Raw genomic sequence first — 24,580 nt, forward strand, 5'->3', positions numbered from 1 at the left:
GGTATTTTTGAATGTTAAGTTAAAGCATCTGCAACTGATTATTTTGTCCTTATTAAGCTCAAACTGTCCAGAACTTTGAGTTTTTAAATGCAAGTTCATCTCTTATATTGTGTATTTGTGATGAAGTAATTGAATAAAAAGATTCAATATATTTTTAATAACATAGACTTATCTCACTGATTGATTGTGATTAGAGTCTGGGTTGAGATCTTCCTATGCATGTATTCTTGTAATGTACTGGTCTGGCTGGCAGTCTCATGAGTTCAGTTTACATGGAAGTATGTTACCACCTACTTTTTCATTTATAAGCCTGTCTAAGAGCAGCAGATGTAGACGTACATGAGAATGTATTTGGCCATTACATGTGGGACAGGAGCAAATATTGGGAGATAAAGAGGAAGAGACTGGTCTGACACTGGACCCTTATGAATTTTCTGTAACCTTGCGAGTCTTAGATTTGCCAAGTATGTCTAAACTGTGTGAACTTAGCAGCTCCCAAGATGGTGTATTGCCTGAACTACAGAAGCATGTGTAAATGGAAATTTAGAAGGCTTGCTTTCAGATTAGTATTGCGCATGGTAACTAGTTTCCAAACAAGAGCTTATCTTGAAAGCCACGTTTTATAAATAACAATAGCTGTATTGCCTCATCATGTCTCACATTATTGGACATACAGCAGGCACCCAAATGTACCTGGTTTTGTGAAGCAAACCATGGGCAGGATTCATTCTAGATCCATAACTGGTGACCTCCAGATTTCTGTGTTCCTTGATTTTAACTAGTGCTTACTGACTCTAATTTGAACCTAGAAGAGCCTGAAGCAAAGTATTAAACCCAAAATTTATTCAAAAGTCATGGGCATTGTATGACTGCTTCTTCATATCTGCATATATGGAAACCTGAGTTTTCACTAATGCTAAAATTTTGTAACAGACCTGCATTTAGAAAACAGCTGGCTTTTTTTTTTCCTCCTAACGGCCAATTGCTTATAACAATAACATAAGTCAGTAGTAATGTCCTTGATCATTTAATTTCTCTTTACCATTCTAAATGATACTCATCTAATGTGAAAACAAACCTGAAGATGGGTTTTCCACCTGAGAGGCCGTGTTTTGTGAGAAAAATGTGATACAGGGTTTTATTTTACACTGCTACTAAATTTTAATAATACCTTTTCCTCTGTGTACTGCTCTGTGTGTATAACATATGCGTCTAGGAAGAAGAAGGCAAAAGTAATGGACCTAAGGAAACTGTAGGTCCAGGGAGACATTCACTGCTCTAGTATTAACAGGTTATTAAACTATTTCAGTTGACTAGGTAGGACTTGCAGTTAAAATAGTTCAGGTTAATCATATTTTTTTCGTCTGAGTTAAGTATCAAGTGGCTACAGAGGCAAAAAAAGGGTGAACAAAAAACCCCAGAAAACCCCTAGAGTGATAGTATAAAATAGGCAGTGCTTTCTGACCTGGCCTGCTGACCATTTGCTCCTTTATTTACTACAGCTTATTTCTTACTTAAAAAAAAAGATCTAAAACAGATCAGCAAATAGTCCTGCGAACTCAGATAAACTGTACATCCGAAGGCTACAATTTTCCTATTCTACAGCCTTCTTAAAGAGATTGTACCTGCAAAACCCACAGCTATATGCAATCAATTGATTGCTAAAAGTTATTATCCCCCTAGGATGCTTTCCTTTTCATATGCGCTAGAACATTAAATTTAAAAATTAGGCCTGCTGTGAAACTAACAACAGTCTTCAACTGAAAAATGTCAATCCACTTCAAACAATTTCAAGAAGATTCTATTTTGCCCTTCACTTACAAAAAAAAAAAAAAAAAAAAAAAAAAAAAAAAAAAAAGTCTGAAGGGGCTGTGTAGCACATCCTCACTGGAGGCCAAATCCTGCCTGACTGTAGGTCAGCATGGCCTTGCCCCTGTGCTGTTTTGCTGCAGTGTCTGAGAGCAGGCTGGGAGGTGACAGTGGGATGTTCACCAGCTCCTCTTGAGAAGGTGACAGGAGCTCAAGGACTTTGTGAAGAGCACTCCCCACAGAGCATCTTCCTTTCCTCATCCTGCCTGACAATTTACATCTTTGCTGAGACTGAGCTGCTGGATTTTTTCAGACCTTCTGCCAGCCAGCACAGGAACAAAAATCATGTGCTGTGTGTGAGAAAACCCTTAGTAACTCTTACGGGTTGGGGATGTCAGCACCTGTGCTCAGTGCTCTGGAAACTTGGTGTCTCAATCTAGAAATATTCAGGCTACCTTAGAGGTACAGCTCTCCAAGAGGGTGAAAAAACAAAGACAGAAAACCTGATCAGGAATACTGCTGAGCTGAAGGATTTGTATTGGAACAGTGTAATTGAAAAGGTAGTTTCATTATGGGAAATACAGTTGCTAATTAATGAGGGATATTTGTGTGGGTCAGTGGAAAATTGAAAGGTGGTGCTTCAGATTTTGCTGCACCCTCTCCCAAGTTAGCAGAGGTGCAATAGATAGTAAAAGAAATCTCATGCTGAAAGTTTTTAAACTTTGTATTTTGCAAAATGATGCCTTAGGATTTTAGCTTTTATATTTTTCATATCCTGTGTATATCCTTTAGTGTGTAATTCTAACTCCATATGGACTGTTAACTACCGTTTTCCCATTTTGGTCAGACAAAACAATTCCTCTCTAGGCCTGAAACTCAAGGACACCTTACTGTCTCAGGCCCCAAGATATGAGCTGGGGGGGGGGCAAACTTGGGGTAAGTGACTTCGTTACCTGAAACTGTAATTGGAGGATTAAGCCCCGATATGCTAATGGACCAAACTTATAAAAGTATGAAAACCCATGACCCCGTTGTCCCTTTTGGGTGTAGCCCCTGGGGGCTCTGACTGCTCTCATGTACCTGAAGGCCCTTCAATAAATATAACCACTTTTTATTCTCTTAATTTTGTCCAGCCTCTGTTTTTAGGTAGCCCCTAAAAGCATCAAAACCTACTTTTACATGGTATTTTCTTCTCCTTGCAATGTTGTGCCAGTTCTGATTTTGTCCCCTTTCATATTCACAGTCATTTCATGAATTGCTCTCATCCGCTGCTTAGTTTCAATTGCAGTTGCCGTTTTGGTGTCCTGCTAAGAGTTTCCAAATTGCTGTATCAGCTCTCAAAATAGTGGACAATCACTAGTCTGATTGAAAAAGGAATTGGAGCATTATTCACCATATTATTTAGGAAAAGACGAGCTACAGAACATGTGTTGAGGCAAATCCAACTCTGTCTCCTGCAGACGCCACAGAGCTGCATTTTGTAAGACTGTAATAGGTTGTTTATGCTCATTAACTTCAATATTTTATGCCATTCAGAATAAATCCAAAACCATTTGAGTTCAAAGTGGAACTGAGATGATGATTATTATTATAATCTATAAATCTTTGAATCAGATTTTCCTTACATTTGGAAGTGCAACTTGGTTCTGTTTGCTTCTCAGTAATACATAAAATTAGACAAAATTAACTCACAAACATGTCTAAAAAAAAAAATGTCATGTTACAGGCAGTGGGTTGGATTTATCTCAATTAGCTTCAGCCGTCTACAAACTGAGGAAGATTTCAGCTCCATTTCATGTGCTCTCAATGGAGAATGCAGCCCTCCCATTTTAGCCATCTCCATTAAAAAGGGATCAATTCAGACCACTGGCACCTTCTAATTTTTCATTAACTGCAGAGGAAGGCTCCGAAATGTGAAGGATAAGAAACCTGTTTGGGTTTGGCTGAAAACCCTCCTGGAGAAACTTTCTAATCAGACAGCATTAACCTAGAGGAATATAAAAGTTTTCAGTAACCGTGAAGTCAAATGTGTTTGCAAAAGCAACTTTGCCAAATAGAAAACTGGTTTAGAAAATAACACACATGCATGATTCAAAGCAACAACTTGATATTTGCGGGCTGTCAGGCTCTAGCAGGAAAGGGGGAAGCTGGCTTCATTGGAAATGGTCTTCTCTACAAGGTTTGTCATCTTTCCTGGTGACTGCCACTCCTAATTTCCACATTGAGCTGTACTCAATCAGACCATATAGCAAGTACATGGAAGTGTAATAGCTAAATCCTGTTAGAGTTTTTGCATGGGAGCAGTGAAGGAGGAGAGGTTTAAATACCAGCACTCTGGAAAAGAAAGATGTGAGGCAAAGTTCACTATGAATATGGAAGGAACAGCTTGATTGAAAATCATTTTTCAAAATAAATAATTGCAAAAATTAAGTATATTTGGGAATCATAACAATAATTTTCTTTTTTAGAGTGAGCCAGTAAAATTTTGCTGACAATTTGATACTTTGGATCTTTTTTTATTTGATGCTAAGCTTATGATAGATGGTGTGTGGTGTAGTGCAGTTCTGTGAATGCTGAAGCAAATGTTAACCCATTTTCATACTGGTTTCTTACTTTGAATGATCAGTCTCAGCTTGGCATTTAACTCAAATTCAGATTTTATAAATTTATTATTGATAGTAGTTGGTTCCAAAAGTCCAAATAAATGAGAAATTGTTGTGGTTTTTCAACCAGCATTGCAATTTTTCAGCTGTATTTGTCAAGTTTATGAAGGCTCATGTCTCTCTGGATTGAAGAAAGAATTGTGTGTGTCTTAGGAGCTCAATTATTGTCATGTATTTCTTTTTGACTCCCTGGTGATGCACACTATATTTGTACGAGAAAAGAAGGAAAGCTCTTCAGGTTTGCTGCAGCTCATCATTTTGAGTGAGAGTTTTTTCTGATGATGCATGAAAGACATTTGTCATGTGCTGTTATTCATTGCTCATGGGTAATAACAACAGTACTTTGTATATGTGTAACTGTTTTGATTTAAACTTTCTCGAGTGCATTATATAATGGAAAAATACAAAAAAACCTGTCAAGACTTCTTTGACAGCACAATGTTCAGTCTCTAGCAATGGCCACATGCAGTTGCTGAAGTCTAACCTTAATCCATTGCAGTTCAGTTGCTGCCCGGGCCAGCTCATGACAATTTTGAAACCTTTTTCTCTTATAGTAATTTTTCTAATCTGCTCCCCAGCATTTTTAGCATCCACAGCATCCTGTAGCAGTAAGTAGATTCAGGGTTTAATTACACCCTCGGTGAACTCCCTCTCTTTTTTTTTTCCATCCTAAACTGGTCTAGTGCTAATGTCATTAACTGGTGAGTGGTTCCTGTGTTAGAACAATGAGTAACTGCTCCCCACCATTCATCCTCTCCACATCATTCATGATTATAATTGAAATGGCTACAGCACAGATATATGGGATTTACTGTATCTTAAAGCCTTGTTCCATTTCCTTAATATATATAATAATACACATTTCTATCCAGGAAAACCCTTAAGGCTGGCTTTTCTTTATTTCAGCAGAGTAGTTTTCATTCTACCTCTGCTGAGTAAGGTACTGTTTACATGAGTACAAGTGGCAGGTAAAGTGGAAAGGAACAAGGTATACATGTGGCTTTTATGCTTGTACAGACCTTCTCAGGAGCTGGGAATAAAGAGCTACAAATAATTTACAGTTGAAAAGGCAAAAATAAGAAAATTTGTAATAAATAATAATTTTTAGGTGATGTTCCTTTTATGTCAAAACAGCAGAATTTAAGGTATCTGCAACATGTATTGAGTCCAGAACAGAAAGAAATCCTTCAAATACATCTGTATAGCCCAGAGGCCACATAGACTGTTTGTGCAATTAAATAATGATTGGATTTCATAGCCTGTTTATTTACAGGGGATAAACAAGTGCATTTATGCAACGTCTGTTATGAAAATCTTGCCTGTTTATGAATTAGTGTTGATTGGTTGTTTTTGGTTTTTGGTTGGTTTTGGTTTTTTTTTTCACTTGGTGTATGTAGGATCTGCCATCCAGAGTTAGGGTGATTTTCTTTCTTTTATGCTGTTTTAAAAAACAGTTTCTCAAACTGTAAAGTAAGTCTTGTGTTATGCAAAGAAATGACTATTGAAAAGCAAAGTGCACCCTTAGGTAGCATTCAAAAAAGCAATATAATAAGAAAAAGCATTTTTGCAACGCCTTGAAGGCCAAGTCTCTCTATATGTTAATAATAAATGCCCCAATTTCCCAGGCATACTATTTTTATAATATAGTTTTCCTGCCTTAGGTTTCATCTGAATAAATTATGCTCGCTATATGCTAAAATTGGAATAGTTTGGTAACAGCATGATTGGATATGTGATAATTTACAGCGTGTCATAGCTTTTCTCTGAAGCATGAGAATTGGTTTATCTGTGGTTGTCTGTGGCCTAATGGGATTAGCATTGTTTTTGTAAGTGTGAGCGCTTGTAATCTTCATACAACCTGGACTTTTGTGGTGTCAAAATGCTTATCCAGGGCTTTGGAATACCTGGAGAAAGCTTGAAGGGGCTACGCTGATAACAAGAGAGAGGAGTAGTGTTCTTATGCTAATGTCCCAATAAATTTTTCCTACTGCACACCAGAATTCATGTATTAATATCAAAATAGAATCATTCTCGGGCAGGCATTATTCTTTTTGCTTGCAGGGAAAATTTGGAATTTGCGGCATAAAGCCACCTATGGCACCATAGCACAGACCTTTTTTTGCAAGTCGCCAGGAGCAGATTTGAATTCACTTAATGCAGGTTGCCTTTGGAGCTGGTTTTGCACTCCCTTTTTCCTGGTCCTTTAATCCAGCTGAGTGTGGGTGATGTTTCCTGCCCTGCCTTAGCATACTGTGTTTAGCTGGTTTTGTATGAAAAAGCCAAAAAAGTGTTAGTTGTTGCTTTCATGGTATTTTCGTAACTTCTACTATACCATGATTTAGCATGATTTTTAAAAAAATACTGAAGTCCTGTGTGGCTCTTTCACAGTTCTTAATGAAGCTGTGGAAAATTACAAAAAAGATCAAAGTAAGTCTTGTAACAAGGAAAACAAGAAAGGTGTAAAGGACTTTCATGTTTTAAAAATGCCATGAGATGGAATCTGTCTGGCAGTATCAGAAATAATGCAGGCAACATGAAATGGTACAATTGGTGAGAAGTACAAAATCATAGCAGGAATCGCTAATGTGATAAACAGTATTGAGTAGTGACCTGTTTTTAGCCGTGTGTTTATGATATTTGTCCTCCTAATCTATCTTGCCTGGTTTGTCATATTCAAAATGGATAACTGAGCCTTTCCTGAACTTCTGTCTTCCCCAGGCTCTCAATGTACTAAGGTTGTTCTGTCTTTATCCTACCATAGTGACAATCATTCACTTCAGAAAATTCACTGCAGAACTGGAAAAAGGGCAAAGGAAAGTAGCACCCAACTGACTTTTTGTCCTGTGGGTGAAGAAATATTCTTGACATGAACTGTTGCACAGAATAGTATTGTAAAATATGGGATTTGAGATGTGATGTTGGGCCAGTCTCTGGTGGAAGTTTACTGCATAAGAGGAGTTGGTCTTTTAGAAAGGAAAGTTTAGCCAAGGGAGCAGTGAAAAGAACACATTCAAAGGGAGAAAAAGCATTAATTTAGCACAAAATCAAGGTCCTGGAAAACAACATTAATCAATACATCAAAGAAGATGAAAAGAAGGAATGCTTTGTCTTTGTGCAAATGTTAAGTGCCTGCAATAAATAAAAGTAATGAAATCCCTAATTTATAATACATTTGATCAGGTTGCTAATAATCTAGCCTAATGGGAAAATTCAAATGATTGAAAGGCTGAAAACATATTTAAATAGCACTGGGAGGGAAGAAGAGAAGTGGTGGCTTAAATATGTGGTATCTTTATGAAGTAACTCTCTGGAATGATTCACAGCTCCACTATCTAATCGGTAATGTGTAAAATGCGGATCTAACTCACCATGTGCAGAAGGCCACCAGTAGAGAGCTACAGGCCAGTTCCTCCTGTAATGTGTAGGAAGAAAAATCACTGTTATGGGAGACTTCAATTACAGTGTTACTGGAATCACACTGCCTTCTAACAGTATTGTTTTTATTTCTTTTAAAAAAAGATATATATATATATATATATATATGATGTACATAAATGTAAATGATTTATCTCCTTCTATGAAATCAGATTTTGAGAGAATTCTGTGTTAGGCCTCATTTCCACAGATGAAGACAAAATTAGTGGTGGTTTAAGTACCAAAGGGAGTAATTAACCAAAGTACAAAAGAACTTGAGTTAGCTGAATTCTAAGCTGCTAGAATGAGTTTAGAAGATCTATGTGTGTATGTGATGTGCATAGATATGTCTGTGTGCTCAGGGCACTGAAGGGGCCGGCTTTGAGAATAATTGGGACACTGCTGTTCAAAAAGAGAACTCACTGAAAGCAAGGAATAAAAACAATAAACTAAAAACAAAAAGCCAAGGGTTAGTTGATTTTAATAAGTATGAATCAGAATCTAGAAATTGTAGACATCTACTGAGGAATGTGTGTGTGTAAACATACACATACACACATACATGTATCTATAATACACATGTATATGCATTATCTACGTCAAATATATTGTATATGTATATAAATACACCCTAAATAAATCAGTGGTGAGGTAGGATCAATGTTGTAAACTACTCTCTTTTCATTTGTACTAGACTTTTATATAGAAAAATAATATATAAATATATATAAATAAAACTAATTAATTGTAACTTTAAAGTATGATTACTTAATTAGTTATGAAAATGGAAAGTGTTTGAATGATGCCATAGGAATGAAAAATAGAAGAGTTTAAAAAGATAATTCTGGGTAAGTATTGATGTTCTGTATTTGGAAAAGGCAGCAGAAGAGCATGACAAGGTCTCATTAAAATTGTAACTAAGGATTCTTAATAATGGATAATAATGCTGGGCATTTTGCAGTCAACAAGTTTGAACTGAGAGTTTCTGAGAGTTATAAAAAATCTGTTTGAATAATTCTCTGAGTCATTGCTGTTGATTTTTTTTTTTGTAGAGTGTTGGGGAAGTTCCAGATGATGAGAAGAAATCCAATGTTGTGCCAATAAAAGGCTAAATGGGAAGACCCAGATAATTATAAGTCTGTCAGCCTGACATTGGTCTCCGGGAAAATAATGGAATGGTTTCTAAAGGACTCAATTAATAAAGAATTAAACAAGGGAAATATAGTTATTACTAATCAGCATGGGTTTATAGAAAACAGACCATGTCAGATTAGCTTGGTGTCATTTTTATGGTATTACAAATTTGGCTGATGTAATGAAGTTCTGTAGGGCACTGACTGGGTACAAAGTATTGATGAAACCTATGTGCTTATTTAGCAGTGCAGAAGCAAAATGGGTAAATTCAGAGCTGTATGGTTAACAGCATAGGAATTGGGTTTTTGCTGCTTACAGTGAAGAACAATGTACCTTGAAAACAGACATGGGTCTATTTTCTGTTGAGCCAGAGCCTGTACTTCGCACACAGCTCTATCTCCCTGGAGCATGATGTATCCCACTATTCTTCTAAAAGTAATGAGCACAATCAATTACTGGTAAAAGCCATCGGGATCCGATGGCGAACTGTGAGCAGCGTGTTTGGATGCTGTCTGATAGAAAGATTGCAGGTAGACAGAAGGGTGAGAAGCATAGGTGAAGACTGAAGGGGTATAAGGATGGTACGTGACAACAGAAACATCTTTTGATTCTTTTCTCATTTTATGTTTCTCTTTGGTTGACCAGCTGGGTCCTTTTGTTGATTTGTTTGAGGCTGCCATTTAATGGGTAGAGCACCCAGCACGGTCAAGTGCTACGTGGTACTTCCTAGAAATGGGAACTGTGATGAAGTAATTCTCTTATTGCAACCTCTACTGTCAGAAAAAAACTACACAAAGGCTAAAAGAGAACAATTTGTAGTTAGCATGTATGAAGACAAAATTTAACAACCGTTTTTACTGAGTTCTACTACAATTTTTTCAATCTCTTCTTATATAAATCATTGGCTTTGCTTCCCAAGAGTTGATTCATTAAAAGTGGATCAGAGTATTTTCTTTTATATTGGTTGGTTGTTAGAGCTTCCTGGAAACATTAATTTCTGTTCTTATGAGAATTCAGATCTTGAAGATAGAGCAGAGAATAGAAGGAAACCTTCCAGATTTCTATCAGCCATGATTGATGAAGAGTTGCTGAGCAAAGCTGCAAGAAATTTCCATACATTCATCTTGCCCACAAGTTTTATGGGAAGTCCAACTGTATTCCTGGAGAACTTTCATAGGAGTGAGGTGAGGCTCTCCATTAGACAAATCACCTAAAGACCACTTTAGACAGCTCATTTCTCATCGTGATGTCAATTGGGTTTTATTAATGCTTCATGCAGAAGTGGAGAACATAGGAATTTTTGAAGTTGGGTCAGCTCTTAATGAGCTGTAAATAGGGCTTATCTAAATACACTGTAGTTGCTTGAATAATTAATTTTGAATAATTGACTTCATGTTTCTTTTAGATTATTTTTTCTTTTTGCATTTATAATCTATTGACATGCAAATTGTTAAGTCTAAGTAAATAAACATTACATGGTAGAATTCATCCAGGGGAAATAATTTATCCTGAAGTCAGTATTTTATCCTCAGACAATATTCTGTGGACTTGTACATTCATAAAAATGCCATGCGTGGAAAAGATCTGGATATCCCTGTGGAGATTCATGATGCTTAAAACATTTTTTATAACTTCATGAATTTCTTTCAGAACAAATGAGCAAAAGAAATACAAAAAGGTGATATACTTCTATTGAAAACATGGTAATTTTCTAGTTGAGATGAACAGAAGTACATTAGATTTTAAATTTCTGCAAATTTTAACATTAGGTACTGCAGGAATTACTGCGAAAACTCCAGTGCCAACTTTAATGTGTAGCTTGATACTATTGCTCATTTATGTAGATATATTAATTACAGTTTTAGTCCTGATTTCTCTAAAAGGCTTTTGCTAACAGGTTTTGAATCCATTTTTAAAAAGTGTGCAAGGTGAGAAAAGTCTGAAAGTAATTTTGGATGTGAAAAGGCTTTTGTGTCATTTTTTATTAAAGGCAGGAGGTACAGAGGAGTCTGTTCCCTTGTGCATAAATAATGAGGGCTCCTACTCTCCCCCTGAGTTACAGCAATTAGGGCTTTTGTAAAATTGTTCAGATGCAGCAGTGAATGAACAGTCATTGAAACTGAAGGACATGACAACCAAAACTGAGAGAAGAGCTTGAAGTCATGGGTAATTCAGTATGACAGAATACCAGAATACCACTGAGGCCAAGGGCATGATTAAAGAAAAATAAGTGTCTCTGCCTTTAGATCTGCAATTACAGGAGATGAAATATGAAAATGGAAGGGAGTAAACGCCCTCCTCCCCTCATTCTTTAAATAAATTTAAAACCAAAAAATGTAGATAGGAGGAATAAGAAATTTTCTTAGAAAATGGTTATTTTTCTAGCATCTTTAATGAAATGGTTTTAATGACCTGGAAAAGATCTTCTAGTATTGGTGACAAGATATTAAATGAGAGGTATCGTTGGTCTGTCCTGATGTGTTTGTTCTTCTCTCCCTTAATTTATTTGGAAGATAAGTAGAGGATTTTCAGAAAATTTATAAAACACATAGAATTTGCAATTACAACCAAGAAAAATTTGCATTTAACTTTGCAGTTTATGTTAATAAACTTGTCAATGCCAATGTAGATTATTGACTCTTAAAGTAGCTAAAATATGTGTGCAGCTTTTAGAGTGCTACTAAAACCTTGGTCATGCAAAAAAAATCTGCATCTCCAAATAAATAAAGTTTAAAAATTCCAAGTTTTATGTAACTGTAGTATGAGGTCATCTGGTAGTGGTTAATCTGGTCAAACTCAGGTGCAATCCTAAATGTAATACATATTTTTCTGGATTTCACATATGGAAAATTTGGCAGCCCAATATGGAGACAATTTTACAAGACAGTGGGACCAAAATTGGGTATAGTTTTTCTGAAAATTGTTTCCAAAAATAAATATATCAGACGTGTGGGGATGTTCATGCAAAGACAGGCATCAGCTTTTGTCAAAACAATGTAATGTTCTAAGTTGATTTAGTGATGGTTATAATCAGCAGTAAATTATAATCATGCTAAATGATCAGGTTTAGTATGTGTAAGTGCAACACAGAGCAGAAGATATTGCAGGTGTTTGTAAAGTGAATAAAGTACTCTGATAGATTAAAAATGCAGTGCTCAAAGTTTGAAGTGTAATTTTTTTCTCTCTCTTTTATTTTAGTATATTTTTAATAGCTGTCTGGATTTTTTTTTTTAAAAAAAGACAAACCTGGCATTATAATTTGGGGATCTGTTTCAGTAGAGTGTAGTGATTATGTGTGTGTGTGTCTGGAAACTGTGGGAATAAAGGATCATACTGTTTTAGAAATCAAAATACAGAATTATGCTCTTAATGGTGGAGACACGGCAGAGAGGAGTTAGAAGCATTGCTGAAGGCAATTATCTAGAGACTTGCTAAACTCACTGCACTGTTCATATTAAATATACTAATTCCCCAGGCACTAACTCAGCTCAGGGAAGTTTCCTAGGCTTTTCTATATTAATACTGTTAAGAGGAAAGGCAGGGAAGCCAGGTTCGTTTGGGAGGCTAATTGGAACAGAACGAAGAGAGTGGAAAAAATAGCTTCATTTTCTGTTTGTAGAGGATTGAAGACCTTTGTTCTTTCAACTTCTGTGTGAGAGAAGGGAGAGAACTTTCCAAAAACACGAGAACCCCAGTTCTGAATACAGGGTTTTGCATTGTGGTGACTGGGTATACAATGAATGGCCAGTGGTCCTTATCCCAAGAATCCTTATCCCAAGGATCCTTTTGCTGAGCAGGGATTAGCATGCTGTCTCCTCTTCCTTTTGGACATTGGCATCCTCCCTTTTGTCGTTCTCCTGCTCCCAGTTGTTGCACTTCTGCATTTCCTTTTTGATTGCCTATTCGTATTTGCCTGTCTTTTTTTATTTCACTGTGCCCGAGCATTTGGAAACTACACGGGTATTTGCCATCTCAGTATCTCTCATTTTATTGCTGCGTGGATTGCTTTGGTTTTGGCCGGTCTGGTTTTTTCCCCCTCTACTCTCACACATCTGGAGGAAAGAAAGGGCTTCCCAGAGAGTTTCTGGGAGTTTTGCTAAGAGTTTTCTACCCTATAAATGGATGAAACAGGGTCTGCCTGAGCACTGTTAATTTTCTTCTGGTCCCAGCTGTGGTCTGTAGCTTTTACAGTAGAGACTCTGCAGTGCCCAGCTCAAATGCATATGCACAAAGCAAACCACCAGAGCAGTGCTGCTTTACTGAAGGATCTTTTGTCTTGTGAGAAAACTGCAGTTTCAAAGACTTGATGAAGTACAAGGCTGCATTTGTTCTGTGGATAGTCTTTTCCTCCTCCAGAGTGCTGAAACACTGAAAGCATACTTGTTGGTCTAGGCCTACCTTGTCTGCAAGTGTCTCATGTAAAATAGCTCAAATATGACTATGTATAAAAATACACATTATATGTGAGCCTGTTAAAACCTTTAAGAAAAGTGACATATGAATAATGATATATTTTCTCTCTACTGTTACCTGGCATTTAGATTTATTTGGCTGATGCTACTTGCCTTTATCCATGTTGTCCTAGTGCCTAGGAGCCAAACAGGTTTGATTTGTGCTGGCACAAACAGTGTATGAAGAGTAGGTGGAGTGGATCACTGCAGTCAGTAAGAGAAAGGGAACATCAGCCTTAACTCCTTACCAGTGCTAGAAACTTCGGGATTTTTTTTTTTTCTAAAATGAAAAGGTAGCTTGTTCTACCTCAAACACAGTTTTTCTGAAAGCAGAAAATGTTATTCTCAAACTTCAGAACTTAAATCCATTTATTAATGTTGACTCTGAATAATATTCTGGTTTAGCTAGTTTCAGTTGCATACTTTCTGGGGTCTGCAAGTAACACTAAAACCAAGCAATAAGTATGGGTGTCGTTCAGTGAAATATAATGCTGGACAGCAGTTGGACATTGAAAAACTCCTTTATGTTTGTTATGAAGATATTGAGGTTTTGTTAAAAGAAAGCATCTAATGAAAACGTGTTACAGGCTAGAAGGTCGGATTTGGTAAAAAAAGGGTTTTTTTCTGCAAAGCATAAACACAGTGTAATTTAGGATTCATAAAATCCTTGGAATTTTACTTCAAAGTACAGTTAAGCCCTTGATGCAACTCCCACCTTAGAAGTCAGAATCCGGAATTGTCATTTAGATTCAGTATCTGTATTTAAAATTGCCTAATATGGTTAGTTGCTTGGCATGGCATTATAATTGAGGTATTTAATAAACTGTTTAAGTACTATTCTTTTTATCCATACAGTTTCTTTGTGAGGCTGAGTTTTAAGGCCTGAAGTCTTAACAAATTAATCAGCTTTCCACAGCAAAGCAAACACAATTTCCTCCCTTGCATATTTTAAGTAATCCAGGCTTGGGGGCAGGGCTCAGTCTTTGGGGATGGTGGCTTCTTTTAATTCCTCCATAATTCTAAATCCTCGAAATTAGAGATGAGGAGAAGAACAAGAAACATTGCAATGCACAGTGTTTTCCTCCCTCCTTTATTATTCTGTGAAAAGGTAGTGCAAACAAGAGGCTTTCTGCTGCGATGCTCTGGAGTTGTGCATTGGGGTACAGTTTGGAGATTTATCACTGCGCAGGTGAAAATAAATTCCTGTGAAAAGTGTGTAACCTTTGCTTCTCATTGACTGTTTTTGTATAGATAATTTCTTTAGCTCTGTTGTCCCCAAGCATCTGAAGCTCAAGCTTCCGTGAGTCAGAGACATTTCCCTGCGCCACACTCAGATAAGCATGGTTGTATGCATGGAAGAAATTAACTGGTGAATCTATTACTTGTAATATTTTCTTTCCTCTGTGTGGTAATTTCTTTTACTGAGACAGAGACATTTTTGATAAGACAGTGGCAACCAGATATGCTGAATGTGTTTGTCCATAGCTGCAAGAAGATGAACTGCATGAAACCAGCTAAGCAAGGCAAAAAATATTTCTTTTGTAACTTTCTGAAATAATACTTATATACCTGCACCCTAGAGTATTTTAAATTGCGTTGTTATTAGATTTCTTTCTGGACAAAGACCGCTCATACTGATGCCTTTTCCTGGTCTTAAAATCAAGAATCAAACATGGTTAGAAGGGAAAAGAGGTTTTACCTTGGTATTTATTTTAAGGATCCTTAGGTGCACCACATCCAGTTCGAATGCACCTCCATGCACACTGCAAAATGCACACCCCCAAAAGATCTGGTATAACATTATAGGTTTTACTAATTAGCATATCTATCAAAGATTCCCCACTGAGAGGCTCGAATGAGCCCCCCTCCCCAAGGAGCCTTCCCCTGGATGGTTCTATCTTAGTTTACAGAATGTGTTCTGGAGAGGACCTTGGGGTCTGGGGCACACTGATTCCTAGCTATGAAGCTTCTAAAATGTTTAGTCTCTCAGCTTGACAAACAAGTCCAAGAATGTAGGCAAAAAGCACTAAGAATACAGAAGTTATAAAAGGTATAAAAGGGGTATAAAAGAAAAGGCAAAAAAATCATCATGGCATCAATATATGCCCTGGGGATCTGATCTTGCAAGCAGGTAAATGGTGGTATCCCCATGAGCGATCTCAGTAAGATGGGTGCCCAGCAGTGCAGGGATCAGTCCCTGGGATCCTTAGCAGCTGGATGCCGATCTACACTTCAGCTATAGCCACAATCTCTTGCTATTAAATAGAACTGTGTGAGTCTGAATAGGTTGCAATTAATTCATAGTGCTGGAGCCTGATCACCAAGATGAAATTCAGCCATCCTAATTGTTTCTGAGCTCTAATTTATACTCTGTATGCCTGTAACATTTTACTTTGATTGCAAGGCTTTGCATCTTCTTTGCACTGCCAAAAATTGCCTTTCACCATGTGCTTTGAGTGTTCCACTATATATCTCCTCTGCTTTGGTTTTGAGAATTGGAGTGAAAGGCAACTTCATCCTTCATCTGTAGCAGACTTATGATTAGATTTTAATGCAGTGTCAGGTGTCTTTTGAACAGCAGCAGATCCATCAGTGTGCTCCTGGTTGAGGACAGAAATAAAGGTCTTCAGTTTTCAGTTGGAGAGTTGTGCCTTTAAATACCTCTTGTTCAGTCTGGAATAGGGGTGACCTAATTGCAGCCTCCCATTATCTGAAGGGGCTGCGAAAAACAGAGAGAGAGGGACTATTTACAAGAGCATGTAGTGGTAGGACAAGAGGGAATGGATTCAAACTGAAAGAAGGCAGGGTTAGATGGGATATTGGGAAGAATTTCTCCCCTGTGAGGGCACTGAGGCCCTGGCACAGGTTGCCCAGAGAAGCTGTGGCTGCCCCATCCCTGGAAGTGTCCAAGGCCAGGTTGGATGGGGCTCGGAGCAACCTGGGCTAGTGAAAGATGTCCCAGCCCATGGCAGGGGGGTGGAAGCAAAATTGTCTTTGAGCCCCTTCCAGCCCAGGCCATTCTATGATTCTGTGATTCTACTTCTCTTATGTTTGAAATGAAAAGATTTTATATATTGAACTTTCTATGAGACAAACAGTAGAATCTCAGCTGTTTCTGAGATTACAGGATACATAATTGTCTCCTATTAATTTCCATTAACAAAGACAGAAACGTTGCTCTCTTGACTGAACTGCCATTCACACTTGTCCTCCAAGCCCCAGTTCTTTCTGAAACATGCAGGCTCTTTTTTATATAAACCTGTACTTTGGTAGTACCTCTGCAGTATTATTTGTGGGGTTGGAGGAGGGTGTTCACAGCATTTGAAAGAACTGGGAAAGCAGTTAGATTAATTTATAGTCGCTATTGTTGAAGTGGATATAGATTGGATTTAGCATTTCAATGCTCTGTAGTTTTTCCCTGTGGCACTTAAACAGTAGATGAGAAATCAATGTCAAGTGTTCTGCTGAATTACTTACACAAACAGAAAATGGTATTTGAGCTGATAACTTTAGCCTGGATCTGGTTGAGCAAGAAACAGTTAAAAATTGCCATTGAGCCAAAAAATGGGAATCTGAAGTGTGGATACCTGACCCGAATGCTCTGAAACACAGAGGGAATAGATGGAAAGGGTATTGTTCCATGCAACTGGGATGAGCACCTGCCTTCTGCCTGAGGAACAGGGAGTGGGCCTGAGAGGGAAGTTTGTGTCAGTCAGTCAAGTCTTTGCAGAGCAGCATCTTTGAGCAATCCAAGCATTGCATAACTCGTATTTTAAACATAGAGTAATGTGCTTTTACAAGTAAATACTACTGCAAAATTTTAAAATTAATTTAGCTGCCAAGATTTGCAGTTCTGAGTTAAAAACATGGATGTGAGTTTATACTTGAGATTTTAGCAGTTAGAAATATGCTGTTGGAGGTGGTTATTATTGCATTCATAAGCCAAGATAAATATTATATAAAACAAAAGACAGAAGATCTTGGGAAGGATCAGCTGCAAATTTTTGCTGTATATGGGCATTAATATATTTATTGCAAAATGGAAGTGGATATTGTATTCAAGCAAAATTTTGACATGACATATTAAGCATTTTCCCCAGGTAAGACCAGGCATTTACTAGTCAGAGGCTTTACCAGTCTCGGGAAAAAATCATCTATGCTCAGCTGGCTGTTGAAAGAAAATAACCCCAGTTGCAAGGGGTATCAGGACATGGTTCTACAATTCTTATTTTGAGACAAGTGTTGTCTTCTAGATTTTTTTTGTGTTGTTAGGTCAAGAAGAGTTGTTGTGGGTTGCCAGAAATATTTTTAACAGACTTCCAAAGTGAAAATTAAATACATGGGTGGACTAAGCTGTCTATAAATAGAAAATCTAATGTATTCAGTGCTCTAAAATATTTTGTCTGGCTGGCAGCTACTGCTCCAGAAATGTGTGGGTGTTCTGTACGTCCTTCACGTTACAGACACTCAAGAGAATCAAAAATACTGCCTCATCTCAGGCTTGCTAAGGCAACTGAATCCTGTTATGTGTTAAAAAAATAGTAAGTTTTTCCTCAAGGCAGAGAACCATCTAAGTGTTTTCATTAGCTGTTCATTACACACAATTTAAAGGCAATAATTAATGCCTGACCATAAGTATTACACCTGATTATTTCCGATACAGCAATAAAATGCCAATAAGGGTGTTTGAAAATGTAAAACATGTATGATAAAGCAGACTGTTTAAACTGGAGGTCTGTTTCATCATATGCAACTAGCAAATGCTACTTTTTGTAGACTGCTGTTTTCCCAATGTACTTTGAATGAATATGAGTTTTACTGATTTCTCAGAGTATATGCTGCATATAAAGCAGCCTTGGTTAATCATCATTAGAACATGAATATGGCATTAAAGTACTTTCTAAGTACTTCTTATAGCTTTTCTGCATCTTCCAGAAAACTTGTGGTGTTAGCAGAGGTGTAATTATTTCAAGATCAGATGCAGAAAAACAGGGGTAAATATTCTGTAGTTAAAGACCTTAAAATGTTTTTCATAAGGTGCTTCTTGTACATTACTGAGAATTGCTCAGATACATTTTTAAGTTCTTTAAGGATGATGAAATCAGGGTGATGGAAAAATGCTTTCTCTATGTATCATTTGTATTCCTTCTGAATTTGCTACATTATTTATGATGCAGTCTTGATATTATGGTGATCTTATATGTGAGGAAGTCTGACATTGTAAATTCAATGAATATTTACCTGCCTTGAAAAATAGATGAGTAAATGAGTATTCTTAGTCATAAATGTATTATATATAATCATAGCAAACCAGACATTTCATGAAATGGTGTTCAGTGATTCTGAAGTACTCCCTTTGACTTGACTTGAGCAAAAAAATTTACATGTGTCTCACCTTGACAATGTAGAGTGTGGGCTTTAAGAACTCTTAAAACCTTGTACAGAGGCAGGAATATGTCAAAGATGGATATGTAGTGTTTTTTTAGTGATTCTCTGGTTTTCATGTGCATTCTTAAAATGGGAAATTTATTATACCCATTCTCATCTAAAAGGCAGCAGCGAAACACTTTGTGAACTTTGCTGCAGGTGGTGGAAATGTGCTAAACACCAACTCTCTGTATACTGCATTTCCAATTAAAGTTGTTTTCAGTACACATACAGAACTTGGAGAACCAGTGTCAAAACACAAGGATGGATCAAAATGCCTTAAACTTGGGAAAAGTGCTGTATAAAATATCAAAAGGAGAAATAATACATCAAATGTGTCTCTGAGGGCTGTGGCAATACACAGCATCTGACATGAGATCGGTATTTCTCCCAAGTATCCTAGACAGCTAAGCACCATTTCATATCTCTCCTGTCACGTTACCTTTTTCCTGACCAAGAAACAGGTCACATTGCGTGTGAGTGATTCCAGTTTCACTCTCTGGGCTGCTGAACACTGACGCTTTCACACTGTAAAGCACTCAAGAATATTTTGCTTCATGGTCTTGTGAGGGCAAAGGGATATGGTAATTCTTTCTGTGGTGTGGGTATTGGCTGTTGTCAATGGAAGCAAACTCTGATGCTCTGCAAGTGCTTTTTGAAATGCTTATTGGTATTATAGTGCTGAAATATTATAACACTGATGGTATGAACATGTATTAATGTTCATATTTTCACAAAGGTTATAACTGCCTTTGATTTGAATGCCTTTGGTAATGTTAGTTCATTCCTTTTGACGAAGGTAGTACCAGGAGCCTTTGTAGAAGAGTCAACTTTTGGTACCTACCAGGGAGCCTGTATTTAGTACATTTTCAATGTTTATAGTGGGAGGAAAAAAAGAAGCGGGGGGGGAAGTTAAAAGTAAGAAGCACTAACAAGAAATTATTCCTAATCATATTGCTATTCCTGAGGCATAACAGAAGAATTCTGGAAAAATCAAATTGCAGCATGCAAACCTCGGGTGTCAGCTTGTCACTATGTTACATTTAAAGTGGTTATTAAAATCATTATGCTATCAACCTGTGAAGTTTGGGCACACCAAATATAGCAACCTGCTTAATTGCTCGGTATTTTGCAGTGAGTGAAAGAAAAGCAGAAAGGAAGGTGGGAGTGGAGAGAATGGTGTGTTTTCAAGGTACCCTAAAAGGCCACTTTTCCTGTGGAGTAAATTATGCATTTGTTGTTCAATAAGACTTTAGTCTTTGAATATAAAATATTTTATTAGAAATGCAGCTGCCTGCCTGTCTACATAGCTTAGAAATGGTTTTATTGAGATCTTCCAACAATGCAGCACAACGCATATTGACATGACTTGGTAGCTCTAATCATGTTATCGACACTGCTCTTCTCTTGGGAAATGAGATTAAAATGAACTGATATTGCCAAAACCAGTGTCTAGAATACGTATGGTCAGGTGTCAAAGTCTAATTTCCCATGGGAGTAAAGCTGGAGAAACTCAGCTGAACTTACTTCAGGTTTATATTTGTATAAGGAGCAACTGGATTCTTGATTTTCATACTAGAGACTTGGCTGTGAAAGGCTGAAGTGTGATTCTAGGATAAAACAGTAAATGACAACATTGCTGCAGTAACTACATAAAGCTGGCAATGCAAATGTAAATTTGGGGATGGGAAAAAAAAGATAAAAACCCCAAATTTTCAGCCAATTAGTTTTGAAGAGCACATTGACTCCAAATTGTGTGTTGTCTCCATAAAAGTGAAAAATGAGGCAAGAAAAGTAATTTCTCCAAATACCATAAAGTGTATTTACTTTATTTCTTTTTATTGTTTGTCTCCATTTCTTTAAAACTGGGATTTTTTTTTCCCTTGTCCTGCACCAGGCATAACAAAAGGCTGATGATGGAGAACCTACCGAGGCTCAGTTGAGATGTGGTAACTTCACCACACAGCAGCTGATGGCACTGCATTCAATGAACCTGCACAAATACTGACTTTTCAAGGTGCCATTCAGATTCTGTTTTGGTTAAGAACTGGAGGGCAGTCAGTCTTTCTTGCTTACATGTTATGTTTCTAGATTTAAAAAGTTGCAGAAAATTTAGCTGCAAACACTGAAATAATTTATTGAGCATATTTCTGCAGTCTGTGAATGTAATCCATCGCAAATTCTCCTATGCACAAAAAATTGAGGAAAGAAAATATAAACCTGATCTCCTTTTTCTCAAATCTAATTTAAGGAGCATTGAGAAATGTGACTGGAGGTTAGCGTTCACAATTTTTTTTAGTTCTGACTGGCAATTCTTGCCGTGTCACAATACGATTCATTATGAGAAGTGCGTACTCTTCGGTAAAACATACGAGTTGAAGAACATGTGCATCATATCCTCTTCTGAGGATAATTTCTTGAGGAGAATGTAGTTTTCCTCTGTTGGAAGTGTCTGCATGTGCTCCCTCCTTCCATCTGGTCGTGGAAGTTGCTGGCAATGGCGCTGTGGATACATCTGCAGATGTGAAGTGTTTGTTTGAAGAATGGAAGCTGATATTGCATTAATTAGCACAGCTGTTACCAGTGTCATTAGAGTTACACGTGCACTGGGAAATTCAGGCACGCTGTCTGGTAGGGAAGTATGTGGTATCACCGCTATTGTTTCATGTCTCCCTTCTTGCCAGTAGGTTGGTCTGGGACGAGAATACAATTAGGGATCCTATAGAGTATGAAATATCTACTTCCTTCTTTCTGTTCCTTGTTTTTTGTTTGGTTATTTTTAAAAATTGAGATATTATTCTTTTCACTAAAGGCATTATTTTTTCCTGTAAGACTTTCTAGTAGAGTTGTAATTATTAGTTGTACATTTCTTACAAGGAAATTTGATGTACTAACACATAGAAGAGTTTTGCTCTCCTATGAATTAGTTATTTAATTTTGGGTTGTCTCTATTTAGAACTAGTTAGCACATACGTATAGAAGTTATTAATATGCTCACTCATCCAAAATAATTTTTCTGGATACTCTCCCTACTGTGATATGCCACCATAATTAATTCAAGCACATGTTCAGAAGACTCGTGTTCTTATTTGAAGCTAATAAGATACTTGTAACATAAACATAAACTTTTTTCACCTGGAAATTCTGTCCTTTGTTGGCATCTCACTCTTGAAGGCAAACTGTCCTTTTCTGTGTGTTTGTTCAGTCCTGATCCCAATGGATGGACCTTACTGGCATTCCGTTGTTACATCAATATAGATGTAAAATATTGTCATTATGGAAGTGACTGAAGTAGCAGACTTTTCTTATAAAATCTCAAAGTCAGCCCACAATGAATTTTAGTATTTGCCTTATGACATCCATTTAAGAAAACTGATTTGCAGCTTCTCTGAGTAGCTGTCAGAGATAAAACTTTCCCTTTATCTCTCAGCTGATACGAAGCTCCAGTCTAATACAAAAATCATGTGAAGATTATAATTATACAGAAGCAAATAACTGAAAAAATTGCCCTTCTTCTTTCGAAGGAAGGAAAAAAAAAATCCAGGTTTTGAAAAACTGGTCTAGTGGAAGAGGTGTCTGTGCCGGGGATTGGAATGAGTTGATCTTTAAGGTCCCTTCCAACCCAAACCATTTTCTCATTCTAACATGTGCCATGTTTATGTTGTTTTAATTAGTTTCAAGCTTCATTTATATTAGTTGTTCAGATTGTACCTATAAAATCACATAAACTGTTAGAGCCGGCAGGGTTACCTTTTTGTTTCTGTGAAATAAACTCGGAGTAGAAGGGCATAGCTGAACTGAGCAGGGGTGGAAGTTGCTTGGGAAACAATAGGCAGTGCTGCAGAGGCAATAAAAGACAGGGCTTTGTTGGTATGGCATGTTTGATTATATGAATTTATAAATTTATTGAGAAAAAGTTCAAATTCACTTTCAAGTCAATGGTTCAGAAAAGAGTGGCCAGTGTGTTAGTGGGTGGGTGCCTGAGGGCTCTCTATCTCTGGGTTCCTCAGTGCCTTCTGAAGGCTCTTTTGTAGGAATCCAATTATATGTTGAGGCCTGTTTACTTGCAGTGCCATGCTGATTCTCACCCAAATGTATTGAATGTAGCATCTTCTGCACTATTCTTTGCCTTTACTCCTTGTGGTGGTGCTTCTTAAAGGTGCTGGGAAAGGGAGAAAGAAAAGGGACAACAAATTATCTGTTTCCTTTTGCCAGTTATTTTATCTTCTCAAGTTTGGCTTTATCAGCTGTAATTTGATAGTCATGAAGTATCTAAAAACCAGTTTGCTTTGGAGTAATAAATGTTCTTACAGTAAACTATTCCTTTAGATTGAGCTTTCAAGGTGCTCGCTCAGCCTCTCTTGAGCTTTGGTTACAAATACAAGTACTGAATAAGTGTCTAAGGTGAGCAGTAGTTTCTGAAGAGCAAGTGTGGCTGTCTGAGGCAAATAGCCCAAGCTAATTATGTGCATCAGTCTCCTCCAATGCACTTGACCCTGACACATTTTGGAGCAGGCAGGTCCTCCTTATTTCATCACTGCCATAGTTAAAGACAGTGGCCTGTTGTCTTGTTTCTTGCTCAGGTCAAACATGTCAATGGAGTGGGACATCAGCATGGTCAGATCTAAATTGCTTGCTGCACCAATTTCTAGCTGTATTGTAGTTTATTATCAAATCTGGTTTCCTTGCAGGTGTAAAAGACGTGGTGTCGGGGGAGCAGAGAGGAAAAAACACGGTGAGGAGTTAAGTTTTCAGCCAGTTGATTACTGATCTGAATTTCCAGACCAGGGAGAGCTGTGTAGGCATGGATTGCAAAACTCTGCCATTTATTGACTGAATTCACTGGTTTAGAATAGAGTTATTTTAACCAGTTTTGTGTAAGAAATGTTGATGCAGTAATACAGACATTCAGTACTTCTATGGAAACACAAAATGTCTTTTCAGAAATATTTCAGAAAAATATCAGCATTTCAAGACAGTCACATCTTTTAAAATAGACTGTTGAGCAGGTTCCATGAGCTCCTGTGGGAGCTCTCCACACAGAAATCTGCTGAACAGTATCAGTTGTTCCTTTTGTCTGACTATAGACTGGTGCTATATTTGTATATAATGTTAAAGCTCCCAAAACTGCAGCTTTTGTCCCAAATATGTAATATCACATTTTAAACAATAAAAGGGACTGCATATTGAGTCTTAAGGTTGCCTTCAGAAAGTTAAACTCTCATAAGTCTTAGCTTGCTTACAGTTTTTGTGATCATCAAGTTGCAGGAGGGTATTATTGACCAAAAGGCTGTTTGTGTGTTCAGGTGGGGCAGTCTTGCAGAAATTAAATGTTTTGTTCCAGATACTTCCTTCATATTTAGACAAAGAAATGAGCAAGAAATTGTACCTGAAAATGGGGATATCATCTCTAGTTCCCTGAAACTGAGCTTTCACATCTTCACTAACTAACTTTAAGGTCTCAGCTTTCCCTGAAAGATCTTGTTCTAACAGGTTAGATTATATAATTCAGAAAAAATTTGCTTCCTAACATAAAAGCTATGCAAACTCCTAAACAGAATTTCATACATACAGAGCTGAGAGGAAAATGCAAACATTTTAAGTTTGGTAATTCAACACATCCTGTTGATGGAGAGTTTAGAGGGATTTTTTTTACTTTGATGTATTACTGATTTTATCAGT

The 24,580-nt window shown here is 37.2% G+C and overlaps 1 protein-coding gene across 3 annotated transcripts in view; it reads left to right on the plus strand.

Moving 5' to 3' along the window:
• The window catches only part of ZNF804A (zinc finger protein 804A), a 159,461-nt gene that overhangs the window by 78,709 nt on the left and 56,172 nt on the right, over positions 1-24,580 (plus strand). Inside the window, exon 1 of one of the 3 annotated variants that reach the window (XM_048309631.1) lies at positions 8,978-10,204. The exons of the other annotated variants lie outside the window; for them this stretch is intronic. Within the exon in view, the coding sequence (XP_048165588.1) occupies positions 10,091-10,204 (114 nt within the window). The 5' untranslated portion in view covers positions 8,978-10,090. Of the gene's footprint in view, positions 1-8,977; positions 10,205-24,580 lie in introns of those variants that run through there. 3 annotated transcript variants of the gene reach the window in all.

This window comes from Corvus hawaiiensis, chromosome 7 (assembly GCF_020740725.1).
Source record: "Corvus hawaiiensis isolate bCorHaw1 chromosome 7, bCorHaw1.pri.cur, whole genome shotgun sequence".
Classification (NCBI taxonomy): domain Eukaryota; kingdom Metazoa; phylum Chordata; class Aves; order Passeriformes; family Corvidae; genus Corvus; species Corvus hawaiiensis.